General features: G+C 39.0%; 1 protein-coding gene and 1 long non-coding RNA gene across 8 annotated transcripts in view; one reads left to right on the top strand and one right to left on the bottom strand.

Moving 5' to 3' along the window:
• Positions 1–16,610, bottom strand: part of KCNT2 (potassium sodium-activated channel subfamily T member 2) — a 143,480-nt gene extending 126,870 nt beyond the window's left edge. For 4 of the 7 annotated variants that reach the window (XR_008202461.1, XM_052667067.1, XM_052667069.1 and 1 more), the window contains exon 1: positions 16,406–16,605. Coding sequence is in view for 6 of the 7 variants with exons in the window: in XM_052667067.1 (XP_052523027.1) it covers positions 16,406–16,500 (95 nt within the window). In the remaining variant the exon portion in view is untranslated. Of the gene's footprint in view, positions 1–16,405 lie in introns of all 7 variants that reach the window. The other 3 variants (XM_052667073.1, XM_052667072.1, XM_052667068.1) reach the window with 3 other exon arrangements.
• Positions 8,402–14,993, top strand: LOC128072850 (uncharacterized). Its single transcript, XR_008202462.1, has 4 exons — positions 8,402–8,489; positions 12,989–13,143; positions 13,774–13,857; positions 14,724–14,993. It is a non-coding gene; the product is annotated as an uncharacterized LOC128072850 (long non-coding RNA).
• Positions 16,611–24,805: the final 8,195 nt, after the last annotated feature.

The raw sequence follows: 24,805 nt of genomic DNA, 5'->3' as shown, positions 1-24,805 counted from the left end.
GTCGATGTTCATAGCAGAACTTATGTGATCTTTGTATTTTGTCTTACTCTCTGATTAACATTCTTTTACAAGAGAAGTTTCAGAAAATAAATCCTGAATTTTAAGGCAGAAACATCAGCATGTCATGTCAAAATCACAAATTCCTGTTTTTCTTCTGAAAATTGTTTTGTTCAAGAAGGTAACTGTGCTTTAGATTTCCTTAATCACTATTTAAGCAGAAAATCTAATGAATTTTTTCAAGCAAAATGCATTCATCAAGCTGGACAACAGTCTTGTTCAGTTTCATTTTTGGCATTGTTTGGGCTTTTGAACCCAATTATAAAAAAAACTTCTGAAATTTTGTTTTTGTACCCTGCATAAAACTACAGTTACTGTGCAAGAGATTAAGCTGTCTTTTTTATCACATTGCCTTAGTGGGAAGTGATCTGTATTCTGTGTCCAACCTTTTGGGAGCTATGTTCTTCTCATACTTCTTTGCCCTAGCTTGGTTGTCTTAATTGCTTCCTAGATAACTGCAAGGAAATGATAATGAGTCTTAGCTGGTTAACAGCTTCCCACTGAGCCCTGAAGTGAAAACAGCATAAGTAAGACCATCTTCACTGAAAATGCTAAGAAAGCCTTATGAGGAGCATCTGATAAACTGCAAGTGTCTGCAGTTTCAGAAAACAACACTGCATTTATCCTTCAAATGTGAAAATCTTCCGATTTCCCTTCTAAGTGTTAGGCTAAAAGTGAGTAAAAGTGAATCCAAGTGTGGAGCCCCCAGTACAAGAAAGACAGGGAGCTGTTGGAGAGAGTCCAGAGGAGGGCCACAAAGATGATCAGGGGACTGGAGCACCTCCCCTATGAAGACTGGCTGAGGGAGCTGGGCTTGTTCAGCCTGGAGAAAAGAAGGCTGCGGGGTGACCTCATTGCAGCCTTTCAATACCTAAAGGGAGCCTATAGAGGGGAGGGGGGATCAACTCTTTGAAAGGGTTGATAACTGCAGGACAAGGGGAAATGGTTTTAAGTTGAGGGAGGGGAGATTTAGGCTGGAGGTCAGGGGGAAATTCTTTACCGAGAGAGTGGTGAGGTGCTGGAACAGGCTGTCAGAGAAGTTGTGGATGCCCCATCCACGTTGGTGTTCAAGGCCAGATTGGATGGGGCCCTAGGCAGCCTGGTCTAGCATTGAATAGGGAGGTTGGTGGCCCTGCCTGTGGCAGGAGGCGTTGGAGATTCATGATCCTTGAGGTCCCTTCCAACCCTGGCCATTATTTGGTTCTGTCATTCTGTGAGTACATTTTGCACTTAAGATCCTATTTTTTTTTAATTGGACACCAAATAGATATCTCTAATCAATCTGAATTGTCTGATGCCTCTCTGACCTGATCTTTCTTTTTTTTTCCTTCTCCTAAAATTGCTTCCTTCAAGATGAAAACTAGGCATAACTAAATTGCTTTATTTCTCATAGAATGACCATACTAATGATATTTGGAGGAGAAATGAAGCATGAAATATTGCATGTTTCTTTAAAACAAATAGAAATCTGAAGTGCAGATAACTATTAACCATAAGAAAAAAGCATTTGAACACACTGAAGATGCTTTTATATTCACATAGATGGAGATACATATTTTCAATGTGCAATTGAAAAAAATTTGCAGATAAAACTCATACCAGTCAGTGAAAGTTTGGCACACACTTTGTAATTCACATGTGCTTATGCAGTTGCCATCCAGGTATAAACTATATTTTCAGATAACAGAGGAATTTACTGTCAGGGAGGTTATGGAAAACTAAACACTGAAATGGTTGAGCTAATATAACCTTCAAATATTTAAACCTTTACGAAAATTAAGCTGGTGCTAATTTTAACCTCAAGTGACATTACATGTAGATCATAAATCACAGACTCATAGAATGGTGTGGGTTGAAAGGATCAAGCTCCTACCCCTCTGCTGCAGACAGGTCCATCAACTTCCACATTTAATACCAGACCAGGCTGCACAGGGCCCCATCCAATCTGGCCTTGAACATCTACAGGAATGGGGCATCCACAACTTCTCTAGGCAGCCTGTTCCAGCACCTCACCACTCTCAGAGTAAAGAACTTTCCCCTGATATCCAACCTAAATCTTCCCTCCTTCAACTTAAAACCATTTCCCCTTGTAATGCTACTGTCTACCCTTCCAAAGAGTTGACGCCCCTACTGTAAAGAGGCTCCCTTTACATCTGAAAGGCTGCAACGAGGTCATTCCACAACCTTCCCTTCTCCAGGCTGAAGATGTGTGTGCACTTGTGTATTCCTGTGATATATACACATTAGATTCCTCAATTATTAACCCCTTGCATGTTTGCCTCAGGAAAAAAAAAAAAAAAAAAAAAAGTAGAGAAAAAAAAAGTAGAACGTTTCTTTGGTTTCTTCATCTTGGGAGATGGGAAAGGAGAAAAGTGCTCAATTTCACTTTGTTAGCACCGTTGCCACTTACTCTTCTTTCATCCCTAATCCCTGAAGTTCTCTCTTGCCACCCCCAGCTGTCAACACAGTCTGGTTTGTCACCTTCTAATCCTCTCCAAAAAAGGCTCAGTGTGGAGTAAGTGCCAGTGCTGCTCTCCAGGGCCTTGAGTAGTAGACTCATTCACAAGAGTTTATACAGCACAAGGAAAGTAGGGTGAATTTTATGCTGAGTGGAAGGTGAATTCATGTGTACATCTATGCAGTGATGTAACATAAATAACAGGTAGGGCTGCTAAGATAGTTATGTCCGGAAAAATGACATTTATTTAACAGGTGCTATATAGTGCAATTGAATTTAAGTGACAGTCTAAACCTCTATTGCAATAGTAATTTTAAAGGCCAAATGACAGGACTGAGATTTATCCAGTTGTGAATTTAAGAAAAAAAGAGAGAGAAACAATTGTTACATAGAAGGCACAGACTACAGTTAACACAAGAGAAAGCTATGGCTGATAGAAGCAGATGCTCAGGACTATAATGTAGCTGATAGCTACTTGACATCATGCGGGGCTCAAACTGAGGGAACAGAGTAGGATCTTAATTTTCTTCTGTAATTTGCAGAGCAGGGATTAGCAGCTCTGAAAGGGAAGAGGCTCAAGCATTGGCCTTTGATGCCAGTTTGTACTACAAAGAAAGGGCTGCTGACAGAGGCCTGACAGTGCAGAGCTGTCTGGGACATGAGGGTGTGCTTGTACTGCGCATCCAAGTCTACTACTATCAGTTCCAGCTATCTGAATCTGAAAGCAGCCAAGTGTATTCATAAATGAAAAATATATACACATTTGCAGTTCAGGGTAACTTACAGAATCATTAGAAAAAAAAACCTGTTTCTGTAACTATATTGATCATAAGAACAAAATGGAGACAATATAGAAATATATGTGAGAATGGAGTAAGTTCACTGAGGGAAGAATCAGAAAAGAGATCTACCGGAATGATCTTAGAACAAGACTCAGTGTGTTAACTTGCTCTGTTCTTATACTTTGTCTCTTATCACCTACTACTCTCTGCTAAGTAACTGACCAATCACACCAGTTTAATCTGTGATTAACAAACTAGGCAGTCTTTGATTTTTAGAGAAAACTAGTTGAGCAGAGTCAAATACTACCAGTATAAGATTAATATTATGAGAAATTTTATCTCTCGTTAATAGGGTTAAAAGCTTATAATGTTCAACGTCAGCTGTATGAATTCATAGCCAACTGAAACAACAGTATAATTTGCTAGCTTGCTAAAATGAAGCTTGATATAGCTACCTATTCAAGTTTGTAGGGTTCTTAAAATCAAAATGGATTATTTTTCATTCATAGATACAACTGTGAAAGAAGTGCAAGTAAGAGGATGTATAACTATGGTATTCCCAGGAGGAGAGTTTTATGGGTTATCTTTTTTCATTAAGTTAGTACTGGCGTAGTAATAGCTACCCACAGCAAAGAGCTGAACCCTCCCATCCTACTCTACCTGCACAAATACATAGCTACTACATGAAGGCTGCTAAGCCACTGTGCTGTCTGGAGGGAAGCAGCTTTCCAGTTACTTCTGTAAACTTGCTTTTTTCCTTCAGTAGTTCTATTTTCATCTTTGTCTTCAAACAGTATAAGTGCTTCTTAAGTATCAGTCTTTAGCATGCCTTCAGGATTAGGAGGCAGTTCAGTATGCTGAACTCTTCATTGTTTGATCTATATTTGATCAGGACACTCTGGTCCTGTGTTCCATCTACTTGCTGCAAATTGCTTGACTTCTGACACATTCCTCTTGAAATGGGAGTCATATGCTCTTCTATTTCCCTAAAGGGCTTTTCTACAATGGTTTGTCCTAGATTCAAGGTCTCAGGATTTCATATAAATATAGTTAATAATAAAAATACAAGGCAAATGTATATGAAGTTCAAAAGCAGATTTTTATGTATTTTCTTATTCTTCTCTTTATGAATTCCTAAGAATGCCTTGTTTTTTTAAAAAAATTATATATATATATACAGTAGTCAAAAAGATGCTATTCTGTACTATAGTTACTCAAGTTGGAGAAAGTGTTAGTATCTTAAAAGGATGGGAGATAATTCTCAGCTTGCAGTGATTTTAGTTTCTTTAGAATTGCATAAGCCACATCCACAATGGTAGACAACAAATTGTCTGTAACCTAAAAATTGGAATTGTAACCAGACATAAAGTTGTAACCACCACATTAGGGTGAAAAGTAAAGATTAAAAAATGGCAGCTAAATAAAATCATGGCAAAAAGCTAACAAAACAACAGCAAAAATGTTTATAGCATATGTTAGGATTGATAAAAATACAAGTACCAGTGCATGTTGGTGGGAGATGAAAAAGAACAAATGGCACCCATGCCAAGACCTTCAAGTTGGATTTAGGCTAGGAACAAACTAAGAGCAGAGCAAATGACAGATATAAATAGAATATGAGCTGTAGCACTCTGCTCCATTATGAGATAATTGGAAGAGATAGATAAGGGAGAAGTCTGAAGTGAACATCATGTACTTAATTTTTTTTAAGTCATTTAGAAAGGTTCTATGGAGACTGATGCTGCAATAATAATAATAATATATATAAGAAAAAGTAAGCAACCCAAAAAGGTTGCTGTAATACAAAATGAGAACCTGTCCTCACAGGAGACATTTTCTTCAGGAAAGAAGGTACAATAACAATGCCACTGTGGCCAAAGAAGCATAGAAATATACCATCATTTTTATTTTTTTTTTAATAATTTTTTTAAATAGAAGTAGATTAGGTTGAAAATCAAAGATGAAAGAAAAAACTGAGTAGGAAAGTGATATAACTTGAAGAATAAAATAACATGCAGTCCTTTGTCATAAAAGAATATGTATTCTACCTGGAGCTAGAACTGAGAGAATCCTAATAGAATAAGCCAGGTAACTTCTTACAAATGTACAAAAGCAGAGGATTTTTTGCACTTATAAAGTAGAAGTAGCCTAAGCAAGATAGAATTAATCATCATTGGTCTTGAACCCAAACAATAAGCACACTAAAATAATCAGTAGTGCTGAATAAGTATTTCAACACTTATGCACATAGTCAGTTGCAGTGCAAAGAAATAATAAATCCATATATCTCAATTCTCTCTGTGTGGTGTGACATGGTATTATATAGACAGAAGTGTGTTCATCAGCATTGACAAGAGTGACTGCTGTACATATGGCCACAGAAGTGATAAAAATGTTTTGTAGTCTAACAGGATAGACATAAACTTCAGGTATAGAGTGAGCCACTTTGGCTCTGAGGAGGGAAAACAGTAGAAACAGGCTGTCAGAATATTGTATATTCCTATATATATATATGTATATGTATGTACCAGGTACTCAGATAAATGTAGCTGCACAATACAAAGTTGCTAATGATTTACTCTTATTTTTCTGTTTTCTATTGTGGTTTTTCTATTGCTTCAATTGCAACCTAACTTGCAAGTGATAATTTTAAATGCATTTTTGTCTGCTCTATCAATTGTGTGTAAGTATATACTTATCAGTAAGCGAAGTACTTGGTATCCTCACAGGAGAACTGATAAATAAAAGACTGCCAAATAAATACTTTGAATACTCACACCGAAGAAAAGGCAAAACATCAGTTGTTAATCTGAATGAAGTTTCCTTTGGGCCCTCATCTGGAAATGCTTTCTAGATAGTTTCTGTGGTTTGTTTTGGTTTGCTTCTTTTATTTTTAAAAAACAAGAACATTGAGGATTCCAAGAGATGAGGATAACACTTTGCTTGGTATTGAGAAAAAAATAGGAAAAAAATAGTCTTTCCTATTAAGAATTTATTATTAAATATATAAAAGAAGATAAAGATTTAATGACTTCATTTGTTACAATAAACATTTGTCTTAACTGAAGAACTATTGAAAAGGGTAGGACTGGGAATGAAAAAGTAAAAAATTCAACGATTAGTTTTACAAAGACCCTCATTCCCTTCACTTGCATGCAAGTGAAATCCTGCATCATATAACGAGTTAATGAGACTATGGCTACTTACTGTCACTGTAGGCTAATATTCCATCCTAGTACCTCATAAGGCATAGAGCAGTTGTCACAAATCTGTGATTTGTGTTTATGTGTAAAAGGAAATTGGTCTATATTGATAACTTTTCAGTCTCTACTGCATGCTTCTTTTTTTTTTTTTCCCCACAAAAAGAGTGTTTATTTATATACTTTAAGGAATTACGACTCACAAACTCTGAACACAGAATAGAACAAATGAATGTCACTGGTATCTTAGATGTCGCCTGTCTGATACTGTTCTTCACAGCCAAGAAGGTACAGTGTAACTACAGATTTCATGTAAATCTCATCCTCCTTAGAGTGAGCTATTACACTTTCTATTACACATACATAAGGTATGGTTTTTAATTGGCTTTTTCTTAGATTAAGAAAACTTTAAAATATGTTTTCACAATATTTTAGCAGTTTATTCTATATTTTTTATTCTAGTTAAATAGCACTTTCACAATGTAGTGCAATGATTAAGCACTTCAGTGTAAAAGTGCTGCTCATCAGTAGATTACCTGGTAGAATTCTGTGCCCGGTATTTTATTTTTTAAATAATCTCAAAATTCCATGATGTGCTTTAGATGTTTTTACAAAATGAGTTAGCAGGTGCCTTTGGAAAAGTGGCTTGTTCAATGTAAACTATAACCTCCCAAATGAAGGCAGATATTTCAAAGTTCGGTGGCTTTAGTGAGGGTCACATTACTTAAGATTTTTTCAGCTAACTGTATTGCTGAGATGGGTTCGAATAGGTTTTGTTCTATCATCTTGTTCTTATGCTTTATATAGATCTTAAGGCAGAGCAGTTAGTAATAGGTGGAATACCTGCATACAATGAGCAGAGGTGTGTTTATGGATCAACTGTATTAACATAAGGAGGTCTGATAATGAATTGTCAAATGCCTAGGGTAATACAAGAAGGCATAACAGTACTTTCAACTCTTTCTTCTTTTCATATGAACATTTCTGTCCATGTAAAGTGGCACTGCCATTCCTAGAAAGGAAAGGAATTTCTAAACCCACAGGTCACCATAGCCCAAAGAGAAGTAGCAGCAGATTGTTAGACAACTCCAGCTCTTCAACATCGCCACTCCACAAGTCTAAGATTAGCCCATGGTGCATGTCACAAGACTGGCTCACAAAAACTCCCTTTCTACCATTTCTCAGACATCCCTACTGATATCCTCAGAGATGCTTTACTCTGAAGCATTTCTAGTGGCCCAACTCATTCTTCCTAACGTGAAATGCCATGCCAAGGTTGCATTAAACCTGTTTGAATGACCACTTGAGTTGGTTAAACAGCACAAAAATCACCTTGTTCAAGTTTTCATGAATAGTTAATTGCTACAGTTTGTCGTATTAAAAAAATTTATAATACAGCATTCATCTTACTTTGTGAGGTTTTTTGTTGTGTGTTTTTTTTTCCTCCAGACTATAATCTGTAAATTGCCAAATTAGGGGAAAAAATCAGAAGCAAAAACTAATCTGGCCCTTAAAATCCAGTGCACTTTAAATGTATGGGGGTTTTTGTGTGAGATTAGCTAAATTAATCAGTCAGTTAATTAATGTTTGTGTACTACAAAATATTTTGCTACACTGTGTGTCTGTATTGTCTTTTTTTTGTTTTTTTTTTTAATGATTACTGAGAGAACAAAACAGTAATTAAAAACCAGGTAGTAACTACAAAAACATCTTTTAAATAATAGTTCATATATCTGATTAAAACACTTGTATGAGAACTGTTGAGTCACAGCCTGAACCACTGATTGATCACCTGGGGAAAGGATCTGGTCAGCCCTGGGAGCATGGGTGAAGGAAATTCAGCTGTGTGATCAGAAGGGATGGAGACTGGCTGCACCTCTCAGAGCACATTTAAGGGCTGACTGGTAGTAGGGAAGGATCTCTTGCTGGAGATGCCCCCCCCCTCTGCCCTCTTCTGGAGTTTTCCTCCTGAGCCTAGATGTTTAGAGATGGGTGAGTGCTTTTTCTTTGTAGTTTTCTTTGTAATACCCTTCTATCATGCTAGTCTCTTTGTCAGTACATTTCCTGTATCACCATTCCTCTGTGCTGATCTGTCTGGCTGTTACACCACTAATCAAATACAAAATTGTTATACACAGTGGAAACAGAGTTTGCTTACTTTTCAAAAGGGTGCATTCAGTTAAATATAGAGGGTAGTCTTCATACCATCTTTGCTAGAGCTGGCTGTGCTTGACAGGAAGAATTGCAAGGCAGTAGTAATAAGTAACCAATGCCCTTACTTCATTTCAATGTGAGTATGGGAAACCAAACCCCTTCTGGAGTAAGGGGATGTTGTGCATTAACAGATGCTGTCACATAAAGAGCAAATATAAAGCAGTGTTCCAGTCTCAGCTTAACATTTTTCCCATTTGTATTTGTTTCAGATTTGGATTAACGCTGCTTTTATCTGTGCTTAAGTCTTTTCTAGTCACCCGGGGAAGAAAAAACAAAGTGAGGAAGACATTAAACCCCCCTAGAACAACATGGCTATTTAGAATAATACAGAGGCTGTTTTAAAATGTTTACTCCTTATTAAATATCTCAATAATCACTATATTTTGAAGGAGCTCTGTAACTTAAAGATACTTGAAATACAAGTGGCGTTAACTCTAACACTGTAAAAAGCTAAAGCACAAACTCTTTTCCTTGCAGAAAGCACTTTGACTCAGAATACAGTATCTAGGAGACAGGGGAAGACTTTCCTGGCAGGGCTAATCTATAGCTAGGACTGCTGCTCAAATCTTGTAAATTGCTCCTACAGGCATATGATCCTTGTCCAGCTGTTACGTTTCCAGTAACTAATGGCTAAACTCCCTGCCTGAGAGTTAATTTTTTTTTCTTGTTCTTAACTCAGTAGATAACTTGTCCGGCACTGACTAGTTATAACCTAATGCCTTCTTCCTCATCTACCATGGCTTGATACTCAATAAAGTCAAGCAGAATGATATGAGATTTAGTGATTGGATTTCCACCACAGATCTACAGCACTGCCTCATAGACATCTCTATATATGGAGACAGAATTTGTCCCTCAAGGGATGCTTGTCAGTAAATAGTAATATCACTGTTTTTATCTCTTAATGAGTGTTTCTGTTTTACTGATACTTCCCACCGGGAAGTTAACTGATAACATAATTAGTAGATGACTGTGTGGAGGAGGCTGGAATCTTTAAGGCATTCTGCACCAAATCTTCTGTGCTGCAGAACTTTTGCAGTAGTTGAACGATATTCATTTTAAAGGATTTAATGGACTAGAACAAGTCACTGGATAGAGTGCACGTACCATAGCCTTCAATTCTTCACTTCTAGTACACGACAAATTTCCAGTCTAGGAACTTGATGTATAGCACTAAGATGTTTAAAAAAAATCTTCATAATAAGTGTTTTGAAGCTTCAGACATTTGGGATGTTCCACATGACTCACAGGAAAATAGGAGGCAATAGAAACCAATGCTACCATTTGTTATAAAAGAATCATTCTGACAGTAATCACAGCAACACAGAAATTTACTGTTATTCTATCATAGCCAATGATTATGATTTATAATAATCATAAAATTAAGAGAGAGAACATTTGGGAAGGAACTGATCAGTTCCCCACGGAATACTGTAGTGTCTGCCAGATGTAAAGTAGTACGGATAAAGGTTCTAGATGGAAAAATAAGAGCTTTTGAGTATTAAGTGTATAATTAAGTAATAATTGAAGTACCAAGCACATTTACAAACTTGGCCAGGAGAAGACAATAAAAATTTAAAAAATTAAGAATAAAAACTCTTTCAGAGTTTTGAAGCTGAGTTACTTAAACTTTTTCTGCACCAGAAAACTTCTGCAGATGTTCACCATTGAGGTCTTTCTAGGGCAAGTACAGATATAACAAGGAACTGTTTCTCTTATCTTTTTATCTTTTCCCCAATTCCAATTTGTGCTAGATGAAGTGAACTGTAGAAATAATACATCTTTGTTTCTGCTGTTGTTGTAAGAATGATGCTAAAACACGTATAAACTGACAGAACCACCTTTTGTGGAGTATTGCTTCCTCTTCACCTCTTCCACATAAGAAAGTTCATTCCTCCTTTTACCTGTAAGATTAACTAAAAAAGGGACTTAATCCAACAATTAGTTGAGACGGAAAGTGAGTTCTGAAATACGAATTTTTCTATGAGAACTGTGCTCCTAAACCTGCTACCTGAAGTATAAATATAGACCTCTAAATGTGGCTGATGCAGTGGTTTTGAAATGTTAGTATTTTTCTTTATTTTTTAATTATTATTAACATGCAGCCATTTTTTTTCAGGTCTTTGGGCAACTCAAACTTTCCAAATACCTCTGTGCAGAGTCTCACCACAGTTGCCATGGAACTGTTTACTTTCTTAGTCAATTAGACCATTCGAATCTTAAGTGGTTTCAGTCAAAATCAAGCTTCTGAAACAGAATTTAGGATTCTAAATTGCTGAATTGCTTTGAAAAATTACTTATATTGCCAAATATATCTGGATTTGTTTTTATTTGCATAAGATCTTTTACATTGTGATCTGTGTTAAATGGAAGAACTCAATACATTTTCCAAAATGAAGAGGTCAAATTGAAGGAAATAGGGGGGTTTATTTTGAAGAAATCATAACAGAATCTTCTGAGGAGGTGCAGAATTTTCACGTGATTTGAATCGAGGGTCAGATATCTTAAGTCACTTGATTCAGAAATGGGTGAGCTTTTAAACCCTCTTAGTTGAATAATCTCAGGTGACTTCCAAAAAGTAAGACAAAGGAGGGCACTACTCCATAATATGCACTGTGCCTTCTGAGGTTTACAAGAGGAGCTGTTCCTTGAAAGTAGTGAGTCAAGTGACAGCAACAGTTCTCCAAGTGGTGTGTGGAAGTGCTGCAATGTCTGGATCTCTTTCCAGATAGGTGGTAATGTTGATTTAAGTGGTAAGCAGATTAGAAAGGAAATCTGGTTTTAATTTAATCCATTCAGTAGCCAATGTAACAAAGCTAATGCTTGCCTGCATGGTTTTATTATTAAAGTATATGCTATAGCAAAATGACTCAAATCTTCATCCTTGGTACAGGAGCAGTATTTGAAATGTGTTCCCAGTACCAGCTAGTGTCTCTTCTTACTTAGGTATAGAAAAGAAAAATGCAGAACTGAGAAATGTAAATTTTTTTCTCTGACTGTGAAATTGTAAACACTTAGTGGAACAGCATATGGAAATTATGAAATCTGATGCTTTGAGTGTGAAAGTTACAAAATGCATCAAGGTTCAGTGTTCTCTTTTATTTACTCTTTTGGTATGTGATTTTGGAGCAGCATAGTCACAGTGATTCTTTCTTGAGCATTTTACTTCTCCGTGTAACTTGGAAATCCAACAGGCAGTAAAATTTATAGTAATATAAAAAATGTTTTTGACTATAAACTCTTGTGTATAGTATAGCAGTTCAAATGACAGACTGTATTAATTCAATGCTCTAATGTGTACCCTGTGGTCTCTTCATTCATATTGCTAGAAATATTCAGTATTTATGAAATTTACATTGGTATACAAGGACCAAAGAAAATCCAACATTCTGCTTAATCTTGCAGAAACCCAGAGGGATTTGAAGTGTAAAAGATAGTAAAAACAAAATGTTATATTTTTGAGGTCAACAGAATCTCCTGCTGCACATTTTTAAAACATCCATGCATTTTTTCCTTTTCTGTCTCTAAAATATTGAGGGAAAGGAATTATAACAATAAAGGTGTTTAACACACTTATTGCCTTCAGTTTAAGGCTATACAGTGTGTTTGAGAAAGAAGACCCAGGTATGAATGTGGCTGCTAGTTATACTTGGACCTCCCTGTAGCAGAGCTGCCATATATATGTAAAATGAATGTGTGACTTGCAGGAAACACAGGCAACTTAAAAAAAAAAAAAAAAAAAAAAAAAAAAAAAAAAGATTTAGTAGCAGAAATAGGAAAAGCAGTGTGTAACATTCAAGGGTAGATGTTATTTCCACAATAAAATGACAGTGATCCATTCTGGGTACATCTTTAGCAGTAAGACAATGGGCCCAGGCACTGACACTGACATGAAATGACAAAGAATGCCCTATATACACACTGTGTGGGAGTGTTTCCTTGGACATTCTAAATGCCAGACCCCTCCTGGACGCTGCTCAAACTGTTTTGGCTACCTGGTGATAGCCAAAAGCATGCAGCAGAGATCCAAACAGGTCACTAGTGTAAGCAATCACAGTGGTGAGTAACATTCTTGACTCTACGTGTTACTTAAACACTGAACTTATGACTGACCTTACTAAGAAAGCACTCATACCAACAGAATGTAAATGCTTTTTTTTTTTTAATTATTATTTTTAACTTGGAATTCTTTTTGCTTCTATTTATCTGCTTTGGCTTTTTTTGAAGTATCTAGTGAGTACACAGATGAAACAATATATTTTCTGTTTTCCAAACAGCTTTTTTGAAAGTTGACTCGGGAGCCTGAAGTTAATATCTTTTCCAGTTCTTTGAAGCAAATTATTTGCCGGATTTAAACCACATCAGGTTTTCACTGTGATTCACTTATAAGGATATTTTCTACTTTTGTTTCTGATGCTCTTCAACTCAGCTGGTAAGACTGATAATTGATTATCAGTAGGCTTATGAAAGCTGAAACTATGTGTTATGCAACTTACTGTTACAGTTGTGCTTCAGTGAAATCTTACTGAACTGATGGGTGAATGGCTGCTGCCGAGATAATCCCCGAGTTATCCCTTTACTCCTGCTCCCTTCCCAGGCAGCCAGACTGTATTATGATGGTAAAGAAAAACACCTAAGAATATCCACTAATCAAAGAATTTACTTCAGTTTCAGTTATTTTCAAGAGCGAAGGCAAAATTTCACCAAGGGATATTAGTGATATTTACATAATTAGTGATAAAGTCAGTTATTCAGTCTTATCACCCATGGTCCAGTGGTTGGATCATTTCCATGGCCAGAACAATGAAAGCACCTGCTGCAGAAATAATTGTGTGGCACCTGTGTACTTCAGCCACTGTGCTGGGCTTTCACCTGCTCTCCCATCTGGACATATGTGAAAAGCTTCCACATATGTCCAGAGTATTCACATACGTTCCAAAGTATTTAAATATTTTACATGGCGACAGGATTGTGAGTGCCTCTACTTAAAAAATAAATAAATAAAACAACACAAAAAGATCTGAGTAAATTAATATTTTTTTTCCATATGAAATGTGAATAGCCAAATGGGGACTGAAGTTTTACTGGAAGAGCAATCCTAGTGAGAAAATGGCGTTTAGAAGTCTATCTGCAGACAGAGACAGAGGTAACAACAATTTTCCCTAATCAGAGTCCCGTTACTTTCAGCAAAGAACTTTGTGCGTGCATTTTATAAGCAAATAGAATGATTTAAAATAAATATCTGATCAAATTCTCCCCTTGAAAGGAATGAGCCTAAAACAGCAAATTAAGAGTTCAGATGTAGCAGGCCTGAGGTTTATCAATCACAGGTGGAAATCGTTGGTATCAATCTGTGCGCAGGAGTCAAAAGCAATTAGAAGAATGAAGTTTCAGTGAACTGGAAACATGCAAAAAATTATTTCCAGGATCTTGACCAATGGCTAGTAACCTCTGAAAATGAGCCATATTGATCACATGCCTTTGTGCAGCCATGTTATAAGGCTACTTCAACTGTATTATACTTTTCAGGTATTCCAGTCATAGTTAATGTCTATTCAGTTGAAGACGGTGTAAAGCACAACCTTTGGCAATATCTGTATTACGTGCTAATTAGAAGAGAATACAAGAAATGTGCTTCACCAAACACAAACCTGGGTCGCTTATGTAAGGTCACAAAGAAAAAAAAAAAAAAAAAAACATTGTCATACTCATGTAATATCAATCCTGTGGTGAACCATTTCAAACTTTGTTAAAAGTCCTCACGGGTCTTTAGCCTCTTTAATAAAGTATTGCCTGAAAGTGTCTAATATTAAAAATATATGGGCATATTTTTATACAGAGTATGCTTTTGGTATACTGGATAGTAACAAAATATCAGCAGTGGGATTGCAGTAATATTTTAGTATTAAGTGATCTCCTCTACTAGAGAACAAACAAAAACAATCTCAATATGACCATATCGTAAGATGGGCAAATAAAAACTCAGATTTTTTTTTTCTTTCTTTTTTTAAGAACGGACTTTGTTCAGATAACAGAAAGCAAGTGTCTGGAGACTGCTATGGTAACTTGCAGCACTGGAGGAGAAGAGTGCTGCTATGACAGCCTCATGCAAAGTAGAGCCAACTGCACAGCCTTCCCCCCCATGCTGCAGCTGTGTCCAGACCTAACAGAGAGCAATAGCTGAAGTTCTGGAAGGCCATTTCTGCTCTTTTCGGTCCTGGCTTCATAATTTATATTTCAGATGTGACCAGAGATGGTTATTTCATTCATGGATGTTAACAAAATAATTAAACTATTAACTATTCATATTCCACTAGCCTGTTGGTGTAGTTTTCCAATAATAATCATGCTCTGTAATGCTGTTACGCTATAGTTGTGCTATCGGTATTTTCCAAGGATTTATATATATATTTCATTAAGCAGACGTAGACTTGCAGTAGGAATTTCCATGCTATGGTTTATAGTTGCTTATACACAATTTCCAGTGTGAGATCAGCCCCATGCTTGCTCCACAGAAGGTAACGTTATGAAGTTTAGGAAAGCAAGTCAAACAGAAGTTTGAACTAGAGATGGCAGAAGTTTTAATCCACAGAGTGGTCCGAAGAGTGGCACAGAGAGTATTTTATTTTTGTTAGCCATCACAATCTTAGCTAAATAAACAAACAGTTAATAAAGAAAGGTTGTGGGCTTTTTTCCTATTCCAGTCAAAAATAAAAAGGAGGCATATTATCTACTTTTTCTAAAGTCCTCAAAGAATGCTGTCATCATAAAATTATGTGCACAGAATACGCTTATAATTTAATTAGTATTTAAAATATATAACCATGCTTTGATAAATCCAGTAACTCCCTTGCACTGAACTAATACAGCATGCAATGCCATCATTTCCAGCCACCACCATGTTTTCATGACTATCTTAAGACATCGTTCACCATTTCATAACTGTCTGGGTAAATGGAATTTGTTTAATTACTTCATTGTATACCGCACTGTCATAAAGAAAATACCAAATTTTGCTTTTATGTGAACTTGTGAGCAATGAGAGGTCTTTTACTATTATTATTTATTTAGGAAAGGAGCTAAAATTGCAAGAGTAGATCAGCATTAAAATCAAAGTTTCTGGCTGCTGAGTTCAAGCATGACTCACCCTGGCAGTACAACTGTATTGAATTAAAATCGGTTCAACATAGCATTACAGACAAGCAGGCTTTTCTGCCATTTAACCATAGGGAATTCTTACTGCAAAGCAGATCTCACGCGGTTCTGCAGGCGCTGTGAGTGAATCGCTCGCTGGCACGGCAGGTCGCGCGGTCACATAGCGGCACCGCGGTGCCGGTGATCACCAACGCTACTTAGTGCCTGGAAACGAAGCACGCCTTGGTGCACCATCGGTTTGTTGTCTTTAATCCTCGCAACGATTCACAACCAGATAAAGGCAATGGCCATCCCAGCCTGAATCGCTGCGCGGAAAGAGAACGCCGGGCGGGAGCCGCGTGTCGGACAATAGCGCCGCTCCCGGAGCAGCCGAAGCGCGGCTCGGCGCGTTCCCCCGCGGCCGGTCCCGCATCCCGCCCGCTCCTCCGGCCCACTTTCTTCCCCTGGAAAGTTTGCCCGGGCGCGGAGCCCCCAGAGCAGGGCCGCGCCTCGCCGCCCCCCGCCGGCCCGGCCCTCCGTCGCTCCGCCGCGCCGCTCACCTGTCGTCGCTCTGCCAGCCCTGGTCACCCAGCAGCAGATCTCGAAAGCGGTACCGCGGCGGCAGCGGGGGGACCTCGCTGTCCAAGTCCACCATCCTGCCCGGCGGAGGCGGACCGACCCGCGGAGCGCCGATCGCTCCCGGGCGCCGGTCCGCGGCTCCGGGGACGGAGCGGCGCGGCACGGCGGCGGTGCCGGATCGGGGCCGGCGGTCCCCGGACGCCCGAGGCGGTCGCCGCGCCCCACACGCGCCGCGGGGCCGTTACCGGCCGCCGGGTTGAAAGTTCCGCCTCGCGCGGCGGGGCGGACAGGTGGCGGGCGGGCGGCGGCGGCGCGCGCCCACCCACAACGCGCGAGCGCGCGCGCACCGCCCGCCCGCCGCGGTTGACAACAAAGAGCGGTCCAGCGCCATGCAAATATTGTTCGGAGCCGCCGCGGGCCGGCCAGCCAATAGGGCGGGCGTTCGTTAGCGTGCTCCGGTGACGGTGCGGGAACCTCTGCCTGCCGGCCAATAGAAGGGCCGTCGGCTGCGTGCAGAGTGGGGGGCTGCTCGCCCCCGGGACGCAGGAGGTGCCGCGCCGCACCTGTGCCGGGCTCCCGGAGGGCGCCTTCATGCCCCGGGCGTTGCTCGGTACCTGCACCGACAGCTGCCGCGTTCGGTACCACCTGAGGCTGCCTCGGAAGTACCTTTCCATAGGCCCCAAACGTCGAAGTAAAGATTGTTCAGTCTCTGGGTGTTTTGTTATGATAGGTCGTTCTTTCTTGTATTTCGTTCTTTTTTCACGTGCTGCCTTTAAGGATCCTCTCTGCAGACCCCACGTTGCTGAAGGCCTGCTGGTTCTGCCATAGCTTTGTCTCCTGCTCCTCTTTGTTCTAGCAGGCACGGCTTGGTGGCAGGCAGGCTCAGAGGACTACATCAGGCTCCTATCCGGATACAGGTGGGTGTCTGCAGGGCCAGCCTTCCTTATTGTTTTCATTATTGTGAAGGACACTAAATTGAGAGTAGCCATTGAGCCCCTCCGTAGAGATGCCTTGCAGAGAGATTTTTACAAAGCAGGCAGCTCAGCAATTGCCAATTTCATGAAGTTAATATGAGCAAGTGGGGGATTCTGGACCTGGCACAGAACGACCCTGGATATGTACACAGGCTTTGGGTTGAGAGGCTGGAGCGCAGCTCCAAAGAAAGGGATCTGCAGTTCTGGCTGGTATGAAAACAGAACTGAGCCAGCAGTGTGCTCTGGTGGCCAAAGGGTTCCCAGTACTGCCACCGGGTGATGGAAGGGGCTGTCCTGCTGTGCTCTATGTGGCCTCACCTCAATCATTGTGCAGTTTGGATACCACAGCATAAGAAAGACGTAGAACTATTAGAAAGCATCCAAAGGAGGGGTACAAATATGGTGAAGGGTATGGAGGACAAGGTATATGAGGAACACTGAGACCCTTGGGTTTGCTCAGCCCAGAGCAGAGGAGCTGCAAGGGAAGGCTTTCGTGGCAGCCTATAGTTCCTCGCAGGGAGTGGAGGGGGAGCACTGAGCTCTGCTTTCTGGTGACAGTGACAGGCACTGAGGGAACGGCATGGAACAGCATCAGGGTGATCAGGTGTGAGTTAGAGAAATGTTCTGTGCCGGAGAGCCTTGGGCTTGGAGCAGGCTGCCCAGGGCAGTGGGCACAGCCCCAAGTGCCAGAGTTCAAGGAGCATTTGGACGCCACTCTCAGATACGTGGACTGCTGTGCAGGCAGTTCTGTTTGGAACCAGGAGTTGGACTCGATGATCCTTGGTGGTCCCTTCCAATTCCAGCTATTCTATAGTACTGTGATACATGGCTGATGCTGTTTTGTGTCAATTCTTTTGAAATTTAAGGTGCAAACACGATAAGACATTGATTGGTTTGCACTTTCTATAATTTGAGTTTTTGTTTTGAATTTCAGGAGTGTTGGCACAGGCCCCATAAATATCGAGGGAAGCTGGGTTGTTTAGATGCACAGTTGTGCAGCTGACGTGGCTGACTCCCAACAGAAGGGGCCCACCTACCCATGAGTTTGACCTTGTCAATCTACCAAACGACTGAAGCCTCTCAAGCAGATGAAGTTCTTCCATACTTCCAGTGTAATCCATTCACAGGGATACTCAGGAAGTAGCTGAGATTCTTTAGCAGTGCCCGGAATCCATTTTTAAATGATTTCCTTTTATTACCTAGACTTCAGCTTGATGGGCCTTACAAATAGGCAGAGCTATGAAAGGGGTTATATGTATTTATTCTTTCCCTGGCTACTTATTCCCACCCCCACAAAGCCTGGAACACAAGCAGCTGAAAAATAACCTTTTTTAAAAAATTATTTTCTGGGTTAGTTTTCATTTCCATAAGTTTCCTAAAACCAAGTTCGACATATGTGCTGGCAAAAGATGCAGCTACTGCAGAGCAGTAGTGAGGCAGTATAACAAGACATAAGGTAGGGAAGACCTACTTCTTTCAGCAGTAGATCTGTGTAAGTCTAAAGTACAGTTCTGTTTTCTATGGGAACCAGCATCAATCAAATGCTTCTTACTTATATGCGTTTGTTTGCACCTTTCTTTGTCATTGTTTTCTGTAGCTTTTTAGTGTAGTCTTCAACTTATGCTTTTAGCGTTTGGCTATGTGATGACTGTAAAATTGTAGAATTTTGCTTTTTCTTTCTTTCTTTCTTTTCCCTTCCTTCTTATGTGAGCTAAAAGCTTGATTTCAAATTGAGTTGATTTAGCTCTGAAAATATTTCTGTCTTGTAGCTCCTCACTGTAGCTGTCTGTCCCACCTTCCTTACCATCTCAACTTTTGTTGTTGTTTTTCTATTCTAACTTCCACCTGTAGGTTAATTCAAGATTAAATACAAAAATCCTGTCTTACTTGTGTTTTTTCCCAAGCAAAATACTTCTCTGTGTTGGTAACTGTTCTGAGTGACATCAGTCTGTAACATTTGAGTGTTACATTTGTTGAACTCCAGCTAAGTTTCAAATGTTAGTCTTAAACGCATAAACATAAACAAAAACGCATATACTCCTTTACAGCCTCTGAATTGCACAATGAAAACCAAAGCCTAAAGATTAACTTTGTAATCAGTGACTGAAATGGGAGGCGCTAGAGGAAACACTTTAATTTTGTATGTGACCAATGAAATATAGACAACCAATATGAGAACCTGTTTGAATTCCCTGTGCCAATTGAAATAGCAAATAGTTTTTTGCTTTTTAATTTCCTATAATCACTAAAATCTAAACTGTCATATGTACCACAGTCATACTTAGTATCTAATGCCTTTGTCTACCAGCTTTGGTACCAAATAGAAATTCCTTCATTAAAATGAAGTCATACACCGTGTAACAACAGTGGTGCAGTTTTTAAGCATGGCTTTCACAGCTTGTTGCATTCAGAGTTTACTTTCGTGCTTCTCATAAGCATTTGTTAGATTAAGCAAAACAGATGCACTTATGTGGCAAAAGTTCAAAGGTAAGTTGTTCTTTGCTTTGGCTGGTATGAAAAATAACTTAAATAATGAATTACCCTGCTGTCACTCTCTTGCCAGTTTTACTGTGCTGCGTTCAGAAGTTAGAGCTCTCTAAAACTTCAAAAAAAGAAAAGTGCAGTCTTTCTCCATTAAAACACTTGTTACATGCAGCTGATTTTTCTCTTTCTCAGCTGCTTCTACAGTTGAACAAGATGTCTCTTCCTAGAAAACATTGTTCCTTCACTCTGCCCCAGTATCTTTTCATCCTGCCAAAACTTCCTTGTTCTCTGTATTTGTTCCTCCACTTGAGGCAGTGGGAAATCTGTCTGCTATAATGACTTGCTACAGAAGTAAAACGAGGCTTAGGCTAGCTACAGTCCTTTTCTGAAGTCTATAAATCATCAAATGAGTCAAATGGGTCAAATGAGAAATTAATGGTGTGTCTACTGTCTCTTCTAACTGCCTCATTAATTTTTCCACCCTAATTGATTACTCTAGCATTTGTTTTCATACTTGAGGAGCTAAGTAGAAATAGAAGCTGTAACACTTTTTCTACCATGGAAATGCATTTCAAAATGGCATTAGCTGACCCGGTAAACTAGCAACCGGGTTAATAGTTGAGCAGAGCAAACAGAAAGCAAACTCATAACTGAAACTATAGTCGTGCAATCTATAAAGAAGCTTAATTTTATTCTCCTAAGTAATATAAACTGTTTGCATTATAAAATAACTGTTTTCTTTTATGTCTGACAGCATGTGGCCTGTTCTGTCTGAAATGCTCTTAGGTACATAAAATTGGACAGAAATGGGATTTAAGTTAGCTGAATTCAATGTTTTGATTAGTGACACAAAACACCGGGGGATGTCTTGAAGCTGAAGAGACACTGAGTCTTTTGCTTGGAGGCAAACGCTCTTATACACAAGCTGTTGTACTGGGTCACTACACTCAAGAGAAGATTTCCTTCTGCAATGCTTATGTGTTAAAGAAAAGCTGTGAGCTGCTCTCAGTTCTTTCAGGGAACAAATGTAGGTTCATACTCTCAAGGAATTATTTTGGCCCTGAGGAGTGTCACAAGCATCTGTGGCACTGAATTGAGGACTGAAAATAGACTTTAATGAATGTGTCCTTAAAAAGAGAGGAAAAAAAAAAATAAAAAAATAAAGTAACTGGCTAGATACAGGAGAGTAAGTCTTCCCAAGCACTTAACTGAAGTTTAAGGGAGGCTGAGGGAGAAAGAACTGGGCTCCTGAATGTTTTGCTAGTGATTATGTAGAAATCTTGGGTCATACTGAGGTACAGAAAGAATAAAATTTTCAAGCTTCCTGTTTATGTTACTCATATATCTGGTGGAGTGTAGGTAAAACATCAGCTGAAACAATGCAAATTACTAGGTTGATCTGAAAGTAATGCCTCATATTTATTTCCATGGAAACTATAAGGAATACAAAAAGCACAATAGTACTGTTTAATAGATCAAATTCTCAGCTTTAAAACAAAATTTTTCAGCAAAGTCACCACCATTACCTATGCATTTTCTTCAGTGATGAACAAGAGTCTGTATGCTGCACTTGCAAAAATCTGCACAAGAGGAGGTGACCCACTGTTTCACAGCTGCTATGACAGCGTTTCTGCTAGGAAAATGTTGCCCACGCAGTCCCTCTTTCATTGTCCTGAACAGATGGAAGTCAGAAGGTGCCAAATCTGGACTTCATGGGGGATTTAGTAAGACAGCCCAGCCAGGATTCACGATGTGTTTCATGACTTTCAAACTGATATGGGGCTTGGCATTACCACATTGCAAGAGGAAGGTTGTCCTCTCTGGCCTGACTTAAGCTTGTTGACTGTGATTTTTACAAAAATGTCTAAAAAAACATATATATCACCACAGTATACTAATAATGATCAGGGCAGTTCAGGACAGAATGCCTAAGTGGGTTCTTACAAAGTAGCAAGAGGACAAAATGACCTCTAAATGTTGGTTGAAGCCTTTTATTTTTCTTTTACTTGTTCTTATAGTTGATGGAAAGCTAAGAACATGCTGCTGAGCGGTGTACCAATTACAGAGCCCACAATTCTTTGAGACCGTAATTTTTTATCTAGTTAGACCTGATTCTTGTACATTTATTTTTATACAATCTTGCATGCATTTCTGCTTGGACCCATCATTTTATCTACAATTTGCTGCTCAAATAAGGGCAGCACTGATTTCCTTCTCCAGTTTCATCACCATAACATCAGGCCTGTTAGTTAAAAATCAGCTACTTACTTCCATTTCATTTCCAAAGACTGCCTGGACCACTCCTTATTCAATTCTGTCCTTTTCTATTCAGATATTTACTTCTGTCCTGCATTTTTCCCTAACAATAGCCTTTGTTCCCACACATTATAATTTGAAAGCATCATCATTTTCTTTCTTCTCCTTTTTGCAAAGTAACTACCTCAGCAATACCACCCTGATCTCTTTCACATCCTTTTCTCAAAAAGAAGTTGATGGTAAGTTAGGTCAACATGAGCTATGTTGGTTTCATCTCTTTTGTTTGGTTGTTTAAATGTATTATTTGTTACATTTTATTGGGTTCTTAGCTGTTAGATATGAGGTCCATTTCTGGCTCATTCTAAATGTTACAGTGAACTCCTGGAGGATGGGCAGGGAGGCAGTCAATATACATTGCTTATCTAACCCTTATATTGTATATAATGGGAATATATGGGAATAGCTGCTGATAGATCTTATTGCCCTTCAAGAAGGCACAGCCATTTGCAGAATATTACATTAATACAACATGAAGCTTTACAAAAGCTGTTAATCATAACTACTAACAGCAGCACAAGCTCCAGATTATTCCAGCTTATTTAAAAAAAAAAAAAAAAAAAAAGGTATTTATTTCTAAACAAACTTGGCTGTTCTTATGTATCTTTAAAGCTTTAATAAGTCTATTTACTTTTTATTGTATGTTTTGCGTTCAGAAGTTGCCCATGTCTTCTTTTTACTGTCTGATATAGTTACTAGAGTACAATGCTGTAATGTGGGTGATATAAAAAACTACAAGGAAAGCATTTATTTAAACTTCATAGAAAAAGGGTTCATGGAGTCCTCCTGTTTTTCCCCTTTTTTTTCTTTTTTCTTTTTTTTTTTAATGTTTGTGAAATACACAGACTGTTCTGAAGGAGAGGAAGGTTTGATAGTGATTCAGAAACAGTTACAGACTGAAATAGCCCAAAGTGAGAACAGAGTTTTAAGGTTTTTGTAAGCTAGGATAGAAGAAACTGGAGAAATTTTGGATTTGGTAATTCCTCTGAAAGAATCAAATAGTTAGAGAAAGTTTTGTTTTCATTGTTTTCATTTTTATTGTCTAACAAAACTGATGGTAGAGGGCATGTTTTCCATAGCCCCTTGAGTATGGCTGTCTCAGAGACATGAATCTAAGACATACATTGCATACATGATGCAAACAAGATCCCTGTAAGACTATTTCAGACATGGCACTCAGTATGACTTGATCTTTGTTTTTTATCCAAAAAAGGATGTGTATCCAGTTCAGGGCTACCCCCAGCCCTTGTACACCACAGTGTTCTGACATCTGTGGTGATTAGGAAAGCAACTGTGAGAATTAAAGGAATGGCAGCACTGCAGCAATGGAGAGTGATGTGGGAGGCAATGGTGATAACCTCTGAACTGCCTTCCAGTAAATCTCCACTCAGCTGTGGGCAGGAGGACTTTGTTTAAACTAAAGGTTGTGGCAGTTACTTTTCTATTTATATAGACTTTGTTGGTTTTTTTTGTTGGTGGTGGTGGTGGTTTTGAGAAGAACATTTTCTTAAAGTGGTTTTCACTTTTCTTTTGACTAAAGAATTTCAAACTAGGAGAATGAGATGCTATTAATAGTAATTGGAAGTATGGTGAAGGTCCTTCCCCTAAGAATTCTACTCATGCATGCAGTTACATGCACAAAGAGCTGCAGAGCCACCCTCTCCCATACCTCCTGTTGGAGGTGTGGGGACTTAACGTGCACCTGTGTGTGCATGTGACTTTGTGTGGTACTTAATTGACAATATGTGAAGTTGCAGATTTTAGCAAGCAGTACAGGTGCACGTTAAGATCCCACATCTCCAACAGGAGGTATGGGAGAGGAGAACTGTGCATATAATTCTATAGGTGGGTGGCAACAACTCTCTGCTTGAACATGAATTTGGGAGATTAGTGATGAAAAGACCTACATTTAGGTGTTAGGTGTTCATTTGCATTTTTTCTGTTAAGTGTCTTATCTGTTGTACTGCCGATGCTGATCCTGAAAGTATAGCTCACTTATTGCTAGCTAATTATGTGCTATTAATAAATCAGTAAACAACTTTCATTCTGATTAGGTTTAAGTTCAGTAAACTGGGCATGCTTTCCTTTTTATACCCATATGTTGAAATTGCAGATATTACATGAGACATAGTGTCATTATAAATTGAAGTTGTCTGACTGTGGGAGAGACAACTGTTGACAAAAGATAGTTTCACTATTAATTTCACTACTGAGGGCTCTTTTGTGAATACTTTTGAGCAAAATAATGACTGCTTCTGGAGTGCTGCAGGCCCTAATTATATAATTACAACCAGGTGATACAGAAAGCATGCTGTTAGAACATTCTGACCTTATAATGGTCAGAAGTGCTGTTTCAGTAGTGAGTAAACTTGGGTCCTATTATTAAGCATCACAAGTTGCCTGCTGGAAGACTGACTTTCTCAGGTCTGTTCTCTCAAAACAAATCAGGTTTGTGCAAACATGCTGAAATGTAGTTTTAAGTCCCAGACTGAGTAGGGAATCAATAAAGTCTTGAGTTACTTGGTTTGTGAAGGAGTTTTAGACAAAGTTGCTTCCTGAGGTCTTTTCCAGCCTGAACCTTCGTATGATCCTGTATCTAGACGTGCCCTT

This window comes from Tympanuchus pallidicinctus, unplaced genomic scaffold (assembly GCF_026119805.1).
Source record: "Tympanuchus pallidicinctus isolate F22 unplaced genomic scaffold, pur_lepc_1.0 scaffold7, whole genome shotgun sequence".
Classification (NCBI taxonomy): domain Eukaryota; kingdom Metazoa; phylum Chordata; class Aves; order Galliformes; family Phasianidae; genus Tympanuchus; species Tympanuchus pallidicinctus.
Note: the sequence above shows the minus strand (reverse complement) of the source record. Positions and strands in the feature narration are given on the sequence as shown.